Source organism: Anguilla rostrata, chromosome 3 (assembly GCF_018555375.3).
Source record: "Anguilla rostrata isolate EN2019 chromosome 3, ASM1855537v3, whole genome shotgun sequence".
In the NCBI taxonomy this organism is placed as follows: domain Eukaryota; kingdom Metazoa; phylum Chordata; class Actinopteri; order Anguilliformes; family Anguillidae; genus Anguilla; species Anguilla rostrata.
In genome coordinates this window covers 16,171,832-16,185,304 of record NC_057935.1, presented here as the reverse complement: position 1 = coordinate 16,185,304, position 13,473 = coordinate 16,171,832, and the positions used below count along the sequence as shown (strand labels likewise).

At 45.8% G+C, this 13,473-nt stretch overlaps 1 protein-coding gene across 1 annotated transcript in view; it reads right to left on the bottom strand.

The window, feature by feature from the left end:
* The window catches only part of neurl1b (neuralized E3 ubiquitin protein ligase 1B), a 65,690-nt gene extending 56,692 nt beyond the window's left edge, over positions 1-8,998 (bottom strand). The window contains exon 1 of the mRNA XM_064326486.1: positions 8,608-8,998. Within this exon, the coding sequence (XP_064182556.1) occupies positions 8,608-8,710 (103 nt within the window). The 5' untranslated portion in view covers positions 8,711-8,998. The remainder of the gene's footprint in view (positions 1-8,607) is intronic.
* Between the last annotated feature and the right edge of the window lie 4,475 nt (positions 8,999-13,473).

Here is a 13,473-nt window from a genome sequence, read left to right as displayed (position 1 = left end):
CGAGGATAATTTGGCCGCCGGGTTTTATCTGGCACGCGCGCTAGGCGCTCGAAGGCGCGGCCAAAAACAAAAACAGGAACATGACAGCGTGTTTCTGCTGCAGCGCCTCGGCCCCGCCTCCTTGACGACAGCGCAGCCGATTCTCGGCCAATCAGATTGCATCATAAATACACAATTTGTGACCAATCGCCAGCGCCACTCCCTCTGGTTACCACTCAGCCTTATGAATACTCAAACTTGGACGCGAGGGCTTTGCACATATCACAGCTACTTACAGTTCATTTGAATAACATGGCTTGAAATCTACTCAGGGGGGTAATACCATTAGGAGCTGCGTAGCTGCGCATACTTGCATAGCTACATAGTGTTATGGCTTACAAAAGCTATTGGTTTGCAATTAAAGTAACTCAAGTTCATGACTATTCCCTGTTTGATGATTGAATATGAAGAAGAAGAAGAAGAGGCACACAAACAGTATCCTTTTCTCAAAGCCCCTGTGATTGTTTCCCGTCTGTTTCCCGTGGGACGGCCCCAGTCAGGTGCTTCCCTGTTTTGGCACGGTTTAATCTGGGGTCTTCCTGGCCCTCTTTCCTCACGCTGGGACAGAGCGCTCTGACATCAGCCCAGCTCCGCCTGGGGGGGGCGGGGTTCTACTGAAGATGGAGGGGGGCGAAGGTCAAAGCATGCTGCTGGCTAAGGACCAGCCAGGAGCCTCTGTGCAACAGGACGCTTCCTTAGCTTAGGAGAACGGCATCATGGGAAGGGGCTTTGTGGGGACGAAGGGCACCTTTCCAACATGCTACACAATCTATCTCTTTCTCACTGTTTTCTTTCACTGTCACATTTGGGGGGGTCTAACAAACGCTCAAACACTCAATCACCTGAATTCCTGAACACTGAGGTGAACTAACATCAACCTCGACTTTTCTTTCTCCCCCTCCCCTCACCTCCCCCAGGGGCAAATATAAACAGTTTAGAAATCCAGACTGCAGCAGAGCTGCACTAAGGGAACTCTGTACACATCAGTGCTTCACCGCGTACAGGGAATAAACATACGTTCATACCCCTACCAAAATATTTGTGTCATTTACTGTAGGCCAGGAACACTTTCAGTTGGCCCATTTTGATTGGACGCAGCCTGTGTATTTGTTCTGATTTAGCCTCATAGACCTTCAGTAAGGGACAATAGATTGTGATACTGAACAGAGGTATTTCACAACGGCCCTCCTCTGCAGGGGGAAGGGGTGCTAATGGAGGGCTCCTACATTTTGGCTCAGAATTCTTCTTTGTCTGCAGGGGGGCAGCAGTGCAGTATAATGGTTAGGGAACTGGGCTTGCAAAACTAAAACTTTCCAAGGTTCTTAACCTAAATTGTTTCAGTAAAATATTTCCAGGGATGTAAATGGATTGCATGCAAAAATGTGTCACTCTAGAGAACAGAGCTTGCTAAATGTCGTAATGCAGCATGTAAATGTGTATTTCTGAGTTTAGCCAGACTATGATATGCAACAGCTTGCTTGTGAAAAATAGGTGGCACTTAGGCCAGTTTTCTCAAACTTTATCACTAGCATGTTGTGCATGCTTTAAGATATGATTTATCATAATTGTGGTTGACAAAAAAAAGTGAAAATGAGTGCTTGCGCTGATCTTAATTTGGTCTTTGGACGCATACGTTATGCTGAGAAAAACCCGTATCAGAACTGCTAGGTGTGTGTCTGGAGGACGTGAATGAGCTCGTGCACGAGCCCTCTCCAAAGACGCGCACAGGAGTTGACAGATTTAGAAGCTGACGGATATAAATAATGGATTTGGCTTCAAAAGTTAATCAAACCGGTCATCCTTCCCACACTGAGCAGACGCTCGGCGTGTCAGAACAATGGCTGACGACAAAACGGCTAAGCTTGGAGCACAGCTGGAACGTCAGCCGATAAGGTCTTATGATAGTATAAGCGATCAGATAGATAGCCACCATGCATTCCGATTTTTTGGCAGACGCTCTTATACAGAGTATCTTATACAGATTACATTCTTATGTGCAAGCCATTCATATATCCGGATATTTTCTGAAGCATTTCAGGCTAAGTGCCTTGCTTAAGGAGGCAATGGTAGCACCTCGTTGAGGCCGCCTGGGGTGTGAGAGAGAGTGAGAGCGAGAGAGAGAGAGAGAGAGAGAGAGAGAGGGAGGGAGGGAGGGAGGGAGAGAGAGTCTGTTATAGTTGCATTGTGCAAGAGATTATTATTTACCCATTTTATGTGCAGAATCTGAAAACACAGAAAACCTGGCAATGACTCAGAGTGTCAAGCCTGTATTTCCACATGTTGCTAATCCTCCAGGGACCTACACCCTTTCCCACGGTTGGCGAGGGAACCGTCCGGTGTAACCTCCACACTCGGTATCACTGTTACCACCGCACACTCATTTCCCTGGCAGGCAAATGAGTCACAGCACAACCAGCCCCACTGATTCCACCGAGGGTTCCACCTGCCATTTTAACTCCTACCACAAAAACAAAAACAAAAAGCAACACCTTGGAGGGAACTCCCCTCGACCAGCGAAAACGCAGCAGAGCTATTGCACCAATTTCCCCGACTGGCTCAAGAGTCACGGCTCGCCATTATGATGTCACACCCCAGACAGACACGCACACACACTGCCCATCTCCATGGATACCACCATCAGTCCCAGTTCCAACCTAGGAAGCTATCAAGGCTCTCAGCCACATGCTTAGCTTGGGTGTCTTATTTACACACCCTGTTTGGCCTCATGCAGTGCATTCATACAACAGAATATTAGAGGAAACACTAATCCCAAGTAGTCCCATATGGCAAACTTCTCAAACCGTAGGTAATATAAAAGGTATGAGAATTGTAGAAATGTAGATGTATTTTAATATTAAAAACACCTCAACTAATCTCAACTAATCTCATGAAGGCCAGGATGGCCGAAAGGTGATGTTTTAAATAATATAATATTTTCTCATAAGCGAGTACCACACCATTAAATTTACCTTAAATATTATTTGTTATAGTAGCACCTCAGCTTGGTTGCTTTGAGGGAAGTCTATGGCACATGTAGACATTCTCTTGCTGGCTGGTGAGGTGGGGGGTCACAGTTCTGGCTGTGAGTGTGCAGAGGGTAAATCTTTTACACGCCTGCCACACCCCCACTTGCTCCAGAAAGGACCCTCGCTATCTCCGTTCACGCGTCCAAACGAACGCAGACGAACGAGGACAGACAAAACAAGAGCCTATACGGCACCCACGGGTCTGAGGTTGGCTCTGTTTGTTTTAGTGAAGCACCTCAGTCTCCCAAAAAACAGGGAGGGGGAAGGGGGCGGGATGAAATTCAAGAAGGTGGTGGATCAAGTCAAACAAGCCGATGACAAGATCATCCAACGGATCTCCATTCTAACGCACGGCCTCTATACAGGAGCATACACTGTTTTAACATCTACTTTAGTGACGGTAAGCAAAACGTTATTCATTTGATAAGATTCCCATTAATGTTATGTCATTACCAGGGATTGATTTCCTTTGCTGTGGTCCTGACTGCTCCTGTACATGCGGTCCGTGTCTAAGGTCAGTTGAGCAGGAAAATGGCTGCTGTACAGGACAAACATTTTAATTATTCATGTGGGTTTCAATGTCAGTTTTCTATTTGAAATGGGTCTGGCTGAGCCGGTGCTGCTTCGCTGGCATCCGTGGACCAATTTCACCGGACCCAGTTAGCGCCCATGACAGAGCCAAACTGCCATTATGGTTATTACAATGGCACATACTGGCATAACCATATTCCAGCTGATTCCCCCCCTACTCATATCCACTTATCCTACAACCCTCCTCCCTCACCTCCACCCATTCTGTTCAGAATCTACGCTGTATGCTTATTCCAGTACCAACAGAGCTGTTGGACACCTATCAAATGGACACCTATGGCGAGCATCGCCGTTACATAACCAAATGGAAATATTTGACCGTTTGTTGTAAACATGGCTGTTACGCAACCGTTCCAAACAGGGGGCCATGCCACGAGGCTTTAAAGTGCATCTGCGCCCGCGGAGCGAACGCCGAGTTCCGAGCGTAGCGCGCGGCGCTAGCTCCACGCACACCTGCTTCTCGCGTCAGCCGGGAATTCTCCTCTTTCAAAAGCGCGCTGCCATTCCGCCGGGCGGCTCCTTCACCTTCGACCTCTGACCTCAGACTGGGCTGGGCTGGGCACCCGCCCCCCCTCCCCCCCAAACACCCAAAATAGAATACTTTGAAAAGCTTCTTTTGAAATGCCGCTGAACAAATGCGTGGCTGAATAAGCACGTGTCTGAACACAGACGAGAAGAGGCCAGCATGGATGATGTTCCTCAGAATCGACAAGGGCCATGCAATGCCTTTTCCTCGCCAGACTGCCCTCTACTGGCTGCACTTGGCACTGACAGGCAATGACATTAATTTCTCATGACTGGCACCGCTTAAAATGTCTACTTTACTGCATTCATTTTTTTTTCCCATTATCAAATAAAGCATCAAGGGCAATGCCCTTCGGTTGTCCTTTGAATTGAAGTGGGAGTTCAGCAGGAAATTCAATTTAACCTCTATGGCAATTTAAACAAGCAGCACATTACAGGCCCTGTTGACTTCACTCTTTCATTGTACCACCTTAGCTGCGATAACTGAGTGTAAAGACAAAACAATTTGCAATAAAAGACAGAATATGCCAGTAAACATCGAACAACAAGTTCAAAGGCTCCATGTACTCTGCACTGAGCTCGGCCATTTTCCCTGAACAGTCAGCCAGAGAGTAAGAGGGCAGTGTTGTCCGTGTGTCCACGACCGGGGCACGCTTGCGTTTCCAGTGGTCACGTACCGAGCCGACGGTCCAGTGGCCTGACAGCTGTCGACATTGAATCCTGCTCGCTGTGATTTCAGCTCTTTCATCAAAAAATCCCCATATGGTGTTTTATTTTTTTAGTTCATGCTGGATGCCATGTCCAAAGAAATGCGTTTCCATGGTTTCAGTTACCAGCACTTGCAAAGCAATGAAATCCGCCAGACGGCTTGTAAAAACCTCTTAATGGCGAAGCATATTGTTTATCCTCTTACAAGACTATTTTAAGAGCACCGGTCAAACAATGTCAACCCTTCATTTCCTGGAATATTCAATTTGAGCATGTAGCTCAGGCTGACTTTTTTGTTGATGGTTTAGACCAGGGCTGCCTAGCTGTTCCTGGAGTTCCCACCGACCTTAAACCAAGCGAACCTCATTCAACAGCAAGGAATTTCGTTGAGTTGCTAATCAGAGAATCAGGTGTGCCAAATTAGGGTCGAAATGAAAACCTTCAGGTGGTAGATCTCCAGGAATGGGATTGGGCAGCCCTGTTTTAGAGGGTGGCTTGCTGCCTTGCCCAATCAGAAACACGGAGTAAGGTACCATCTGTTCCCTGTTGTCTGAATGAAAACACCTCAAATGAAAAATTCTCTAGAATTATTTTTCCCCATGGAACCTTCTTTCTCAGTGAGTGTTAATTATGTACCAGCATAAGAGGGCTGCCTGCCCTGGTGTTTGTGAGGTGGTACGGTCACATTCAGTGGTATGGTGAGTCATAACCTTGAGCAAGGCACTTAACCTGGATTGCTTCAATACACATCCAACTGTATTATTGCTACTATGTAAAAAATGTAGGAGTTTTGTTATGTTGCTCTGGATAAGAGCATCTGCTGAATGCCCATAATGAAATGTAATCTAATGCAATGTGCCATGTAGTAGAGGCAGAAACTCTGGGGATTTTCAAGACTAGGCTTGATACGGTGTTCGATACTATCTAGTCTATAGGTAATCAGAGCACTAATTTAGTCAGGAAAAAGGTGAGCATTGTTGAGCTGAATGGCCGGTTCTCGTCATTATGCTTTGTTATGTAATGTAATGTAATGTGTGTTGTGGTATGGCGGGGCAGTTTGGTAAGGTGTGGCTATGGTATGGGGACATCCGTACAGTGAGGTGAAGCGCTCTTCGTGGTGTGCGCAGAGCGGAGGTCGCGGGGTCACAGGCACCCTGCTATTTGCCGGTCGCGGCATTTGAGCAGAACCAGACTGCATTCCTTCCCCCCCGCGCCCCCCGCGCTCCCCCTGTCACCCACAAGGCCCTGGGAAAAACAAGCCCCCCCCCCCCCCCCCCGGCGAGGCTTCCTGGAAGAGACGCAGCGGGGTTGCGGGGGGTCGCCCGTCTTTGGCAGCGCAGGGCCCCCTCTTCCTGCCTGGCAGGAGCCCCGTCCTGCGCCCCGCCACCCGATCTGCCACATCTCCACACCCCCGGCTTTGCCCCCATCCATAAGCAGACCCCCATTGGGCTAAAGGAAACAGGGGGGGTGTTAAAATCCAAAACTGAATGCGCAGAGATACAGGGTGAAACCGGGTAAGAATTATAGCACAGCACATACATCAAATCAAATCAAAATTTATTTATATAGCGCATTACACAAACAATTGTCACAATATGCTTCATGGACAACCCTGGCCGAAACCCCCACAGGAAATTCATACTTCCCGAAAAGCAAGACGGTTCAGCGGGACGCTGGGCTCCTCGCCCACGGGGACCAACCTGGAGACGCCGTTCTGTTTTTGGGGGAGGCCGAGAACCTCAGGACTGACCTCCCACTCCGTGTGACGTAACACATCACATGCGAGGAAACCGTGCGGACACCAAAACAGGGCACCGGCAGGCCATGAAAATAACGACCCGCTGAGCATGTCTCCAGAAGTCAGAATGAAGGCGCTCTTATCTTCTACACAACGGTCAGGCGTGCATTTCATTCTGAAGACAGTGAGAAATCGTATTGGGCGTTCATCCCTTTTTAATAAAAAAGTCCCGCCTCCGCTGACTCGCGGCCCGGGGGAGGAGAAGATGGCGCCGGAGAGATAGGCCTTATCGAGAGGTTTACACGCGACAGCCGGAGCGCCTCACTGGGATGACGCCGCCGTCCCGTCCGTCGCCTCCCGCCATCCCGACCCGAACACTCGGCCACCAGACCGCGCTCTCGCGACACTCCCGTGACGTTGCGGCATCCGCACGCACGGCGGGGAGAGCGCGGGAATGCGCTGGACTCGTGCGGCACTGCGGCCGGGCGTCGCCCCGCCCGCCTGTTCGCCGCGGCAGAATAAGCTCACTCAGAGCGCGCGTGCGTGTCAACCCGCCATGAGCGCTGCCTGGGGAAGCTCTCCCTCTCCCCCACTTCTTCCCTCCAGGCAGTCTGCCCTCCTTCTAAAACATGATTACTTGCCCATGCCCAGGGTTGCACTTACCCAAATATTGTGCAATTATGCAGCAGCATGTTTGCAAAGACACATTTTTATCTGGAACAGTAGAAACCATTATATGTGCCAAATTTTAAGTCAGCCAGAAAAGCAAGACAGTCACAGCTCCTCACTGCACTTCACTGCTCCCCACTGCACCTCACTGTTCCCCACTGCACCTCACTGCTCTCCACTGCACCTCACATCTCCCCACTGTCTCTTACTGCTCCCCACTGCACCTCACTGTTCCCCACTGCACCTCACATCTCCCCACTGTCTCTTACTGCTCCCCACTGCACCTCACTGTTCCCCACTGCACCTCACTGCTCTCCACTGCACCTCACATCTCCCCACTGTCTCTTACTGCTCCCCACTGCACCTCACTGCTCCCCACTGCACCTAAACTGTTCCCCTTGACATTACTTGAGTAAACTGAATACTCAGATACACTGTCTCTGGGCCTGTGAGCACAGCATACCCAGGGGCCAGAGTATGAATACACTACAGAGCACTCAATGGGCACTGTAAGACCCATTACTGCAACAGTTTAATTCCAACTTCTTTGATTTTTTATTTTTTTAATAAAATAAAATAGCAACCTGCCTTTGATAATAGTGCGTACATTTCAAATAAAACGTTCGACAGGTTGCGGTTTCAGAATGACTCACAGTTTTAAGTTGTCAAAGAATAGGTCTATGTATTGTATATATCTAAAATGTATTGAAAATATTATATAACCAATAGCTACCTGTACAGATACACCTCGGATCTGTGCCATCAGTAACCGAAGCACTGTGACGCACGATGAATATAAAATGCATTTGCAACCTCGCCCATTGGCAGAACATAAATAATGAATTACATCGCACAACTCCGCAGCACAGGGAAACTCACATAGAACTCATAACGCAAACCATAAAAGTCCAAAGACAAAATACTGACTAAAGCACATAGCGAGAATACCCTATGACTAACGAGTCGCACTTAAACTGCTCTTTCGACGCACAGAATTTGGGCTGTCTGTTATACTGTATGTATGTATGTTATGCATCCATGTATTCATGTAATTAACTGCAACCTGTTTAGGGACTGCAGATTAACATTATCTTAAGCTAAGTCTGATACATAAAATTACAACATTCATGTTTATTATTGTACATGGTCTGTTACAAATAAAACTAAATAAATTAAAACAAAACAAACAAAAACACGTGTAGATACATAAAACGGACACAACCCACTCGTTGTAACTGAACAACTGGTATAATAGTAATAGTGCAACCGTGCAATAATAATAATAATAATAATGATTAAAAAATGACTCACCAGTTCTGCAGCTGGAATGCTGCCATCGATTTCTTTTGACCTGAAATGCCACTTCGCAAAAGGACGGTCGGTTCAGCAGGCTGGAAGATTCACTGTTTCCCATTTTAAATGATCTTCTTTTCAAATAAAACTATTAACTTAATTTATAATGTACGCGAGTTACTTTATGGGTGGAATATGGCGATCCTTAACACACGTACGTCTCAGCGCTTCCTACAACGCATATACTGGAACGGATCTTCGACGCGTCGCTTTCGTCCGTTATCATAATTTCAATACATCAAAATTCAGGAAGATTTCAATTTTCAACAGAAACTCCCGCCTGAACTTTGTTTAAATGATAAAAATAACAACACGTGGATGCCGCTACATTCTCAAAACTGTCCAATAGCTGCCATAGACTCGCCCCGCTCGTGCAGGGGGCCGGATTTGGCACGGCTTGTGTGCGGATCTCCGATTCCGCAGCTGCTCACACAGCGAATGTATTACCGCTCAAAAAGGGTCCCGCAAATAGCCTATCGTTGACATGCCTGCACATGGGCAACGCACAATTTTTGAAAAATTCCCGCTTTCCCACTATCAGTTGTCACTTATTAGCTAACTTAAGTTTAAAAGTAAACAGCGGAACCTGCAACGGTCATAGGGGTATCGGTATTTGGGTCATGACAGTGCAGCCTACCTGATACGCATGAAAGCATGGTATAGCCTATTCTTAGTGTAACAATTACCTTCGTTAACAAAAATGATTTATTAAAACTTTAATTTTCACTTAAAAGCAGGAAACAGTCGCGCTGGTTCCTTCCTAGACCAGACGCGCACTGTAATCTTAATAAAGCAGTATGGTAACCGTGGCACTTGAGTAGCACGGCACTGATCCGAGGTCTGCGACCGATCAATGTATGTAGGTGAATGTACAGCTAGGTTACTTGTTTATTTTGAGACTGGTATCGTGTGGCTTTATGTGTTACACTGACATATTTGTATTTATTGTGCATTATATGATGCGCACGTACGTCTTAGATCATACCGATGCACCTGGGGGATTAGCCTATTTATGAGTTTTAGATAGCGACATAGCTCAGGACGTAAGAACGGTTGTCTGACAGTCGGAGGGTTGCCGGTTCGATCCCCGCCCTGGGCGTGTCGAAGTGTCCCTGAGCAAGACACCTAACCCCTAACTGCTCTGGTGAGTGAGAGGCATCAATTGTAAAGCGCTTTGGATAAAAGCGCTATATAAATGCAGTCCATTTACCATCCCTTTACCATAACAATTAGGATTTTCAATGAGGTTGTTGATAAATTTGGGATAATGTTCACTGTAATAATCACCTGTACACACACACACACACGCATATCAGGGTGATTAAATTATGGATTAATAATCTATTAATGCGGACGCGAAGAGCAATAAACCTGTGAAGTACATTGACACAGACACTGGGGGGTGCCAGCGCGCTTTTAGACGGAAAACCAATATTTGAATGTATAGATTTTTTCTGCTTCAGCAGAGGGCGCGCGCGAGCCATGGAAGTGAAGCCGGCAAAGTGAAGGGGAATATGCTTCCTCTTACCGATAGTTGACGTTTTATGGTAACTAACAACAATACTGAACGCTGTAAATGAAGACAGGTGGCAGTTGTATGTGGATCTGCAGTAGGCACATTACTCATTGTTTTTATATCGTACTCATAAGTTTTTTTTGTTGCGTGTACTCATATAACCATGTAAGTATAAAGCTAAAAGGAGCCTTCCACTTTGAGTGTAATTGCACAAGCTGCTTTTGAGTTACTTGAAGTGTATTTTCTTGCTTTAGACCACAAATTCTGGAATGGCCAAATATACCACCAAGTGTAAAGCCAGCTGGTCTTCAGAACCTTCTGTAGCCTAAATATAATTCATTTCACATAAAAATTTGGCCAATCGAAAGCATACACTAGAAGTGATGTTGGGCTGGTGATATGCTTTAAATATGCTGAAAGCTATCGCCAAGAGTTTAACGAGGTTAGTTTGAGTAATTACTGAACTTGACAGTCCGTGTTTCTGCAGAAGATAAATGATTTATTTTTCTTGTTATTCAAAGCTGTGTTGGTTGAGCTGGCCTTCTATGGTGACCATAACCCCAGTATCTGTCTTAGATAAGCCAGTTTATGTTTACAGGGTAGGCATCATATATAAGCTTTGCTCTTTAAAACACAAAAATACAAGGATAAGTTCCTCTTTACCATAACTGACAGTGCAGGTGCAGATTTAAACCCACTAACACTGGATGAGACTTTGGATGGAGAGATCTGCAGTCTGGCATGTTACCGCTCAGGCTTTTTAATGGCACAGTGTAAAATTCTGTTGAGGTATTTATAGCAGCGCGGATCACATGTGCTAGGGTTAAATCTGGCAGCTATATCATGTTTCATGCTTGTCGATGAGCAACCTCAGCTTCTTCCATTTCATAGGTGTCTCAGGTGTCCATTTGCCCCAAGGCAACTGCGGGTTCACACAGTCTTCCTGGTACCGGGGGGCAGGGGGTGACCTTTAACGAAAACAAACACAGCTTCGATCGCCCTCCTTTTTTAATCTCCACGTTGTACAACTGATTGAAACAACATGCAGACTATGGTGGCAAACCACTCAAGCACACAGGGGAATTCGATGACAAGACCAGTCCACTGAGTCCATCTACGATCATCATCTACCTACAATTTAGAGAGTATCCGGTGCTTGTGTGAAGCCTGGAACTGAACACCCTGAGGGGTTTGACCTCTCCTGCTGTGTAATGTGGAAAGTTGTTTCTCATAATTCTGATAAATAATTACTGATATCAGTGTTAAATGTGTCACAAACTCGGTCCCACCCATTTCCTGTGGTTGTGATGGTAGGACCCACCCTGAGAGCTTTTGCATTGTTGTTATCCCTTTTATGAAATTTAAAGGCTCAGTAAAGTCCCCCTTAGTTTCATAATAGCCCTTTGTGATTCTTCAAGAGTTCAGTATAGTTCTTGGAGTGTATTGCCAAGTAAATATTTGTCTTTGTTCACTAAAACCTAGCAATAACTCAAAATTTAGTCTTTACATCTGTAACGAATTGCACATCCACATAATGTGTTTTAATGTGGGGGTATAGAGATTGGTCACTTTTTCTCTTTCAGTTAATGTCGGTCTGGGTCTGAAGAACTGGAATCAGAAGATGAGCGACTTAAGAACACTGCAAGCTTATAGGGCCTTCAGGACAGTTGTTCTGACATGATAATAGTAAATATGACTTACAGCTGGAAGAGGCTAATGCTTCTGGCAGCAATTTGGATCAAACTAATTTTTTATAAGACTACTTATACACCATTGGGTTTTTTCCATTGACTGACAGTGTACTGTGGGGGTTCCCAGGCTTTTTGATCTAAAGGCCCCTTAAACTAACGCTGCTCATGTACTCTTGAGAAAGACTTTAACCTGAACTAACAAATACATCTAGCCACATAAATGCCTTAGATTACATGAGAGTGTCCTAATGTAATATTTTTGACCATGTGCGTTAAGGAAACCCGAAGAAGGGGATCTGCTACGCAAACTGATTATGTAATGTGCTTCTTCTCATTATATGTAATGTGATACTTATCCCTGTTGAAGGCTATTGTGTTTTGTTCCCTCATGCACACAGGATTCCAACAAAAATGATGGTGATTAATCTTATCCTGTAACGCTGTTGAATGTGTCAACGTCAAACCCCAGTTCCTTGATTTCGGGAAATGGAGAATGCCGGTGTTCTTTTCTGCTCTTTGGCTCCGCCTCGTCCTGTCTCCTGCAATCAGGAGCAGCTCCTCTCCCGGCTCTGTCACAATTTTAGGCATACGTATGTATGACTGTTGCTAGTGAGAGGAAAGCACACTTTTAATAAATCAATAAGTCGATCAAAATTGATTTGTTATTGTGGATTTTTACAGTTGATTTGAAGCATGAGACGGAGGGAGAATCAGAAAACCTGAAAAGTTCCTGGTACCCTAGGGACAGGGCATTGTAGAGACATTTAAGACTCCAGGCAACATGATGAAACCTATCTTAGAACACAATGAGAAGGATGTAAGCCTATAATTACTGGAGCTTATGAATAACAGTGCAATTCATGTAAACAACCCCTTCAGGTAAAGAAACAGTCCATCGCACGGAACATGTTCGGACTGAATGCTGGTTGTGTTTTTTCCCCTTCAATCATGTGAGAGAAAGGGCTAGAATCCAAACCCAGCCACAGATTTTATACGTGACCAAATTCATACTGTTTCTGTTTGCCTGTTCTGTATGTCACTTTCTGCCCTCTGTTTCACACCAAACAGTGACCAGCATCAGCAGTGCACTGTAATGATTAGAGAACTGGGTTCGTATCCCATAAAAATTCTCTGTTTACATCCCCAGTAGGGCACTGCTGCTGTCTGAGTTTGTCTGTATAAGCATATCTGGTAAATGTCTACAAGGTAATGGCCATCATAGAAAAGTAATTTTCTTACAAAGGGGAGTACCGTCACATATGTATGCACCTGAAGGAGAGACAGAAAGATGAAAGGTTGTTTCGCTCTCTACTGCTTGAGTAAAAGAAGCAATTTTTGCCCCATTCTCAACCCTGCCTAACTCACTTTTCCATTTCCATTTCCTTTCCAGATAGGTCAGAGGCTATCTCAGGATCTCTTCTGAGGCAACGTCAAGCCACTTCTGTTTGGGAATTTAGACCTTCAGGTCAGTCAGAGAAGTCACCACCCTGCTACTCTCCCTAAACCTGAAAAACGTTTTTCATATTCTGTCTGTAGTCTATTCTGGGGGTCTAACTCTGCCTGCACTTTGTGTGGTGAGGGTAAAGTGGGGGAGGAGGGATGGAGTGCAGAGGTGGG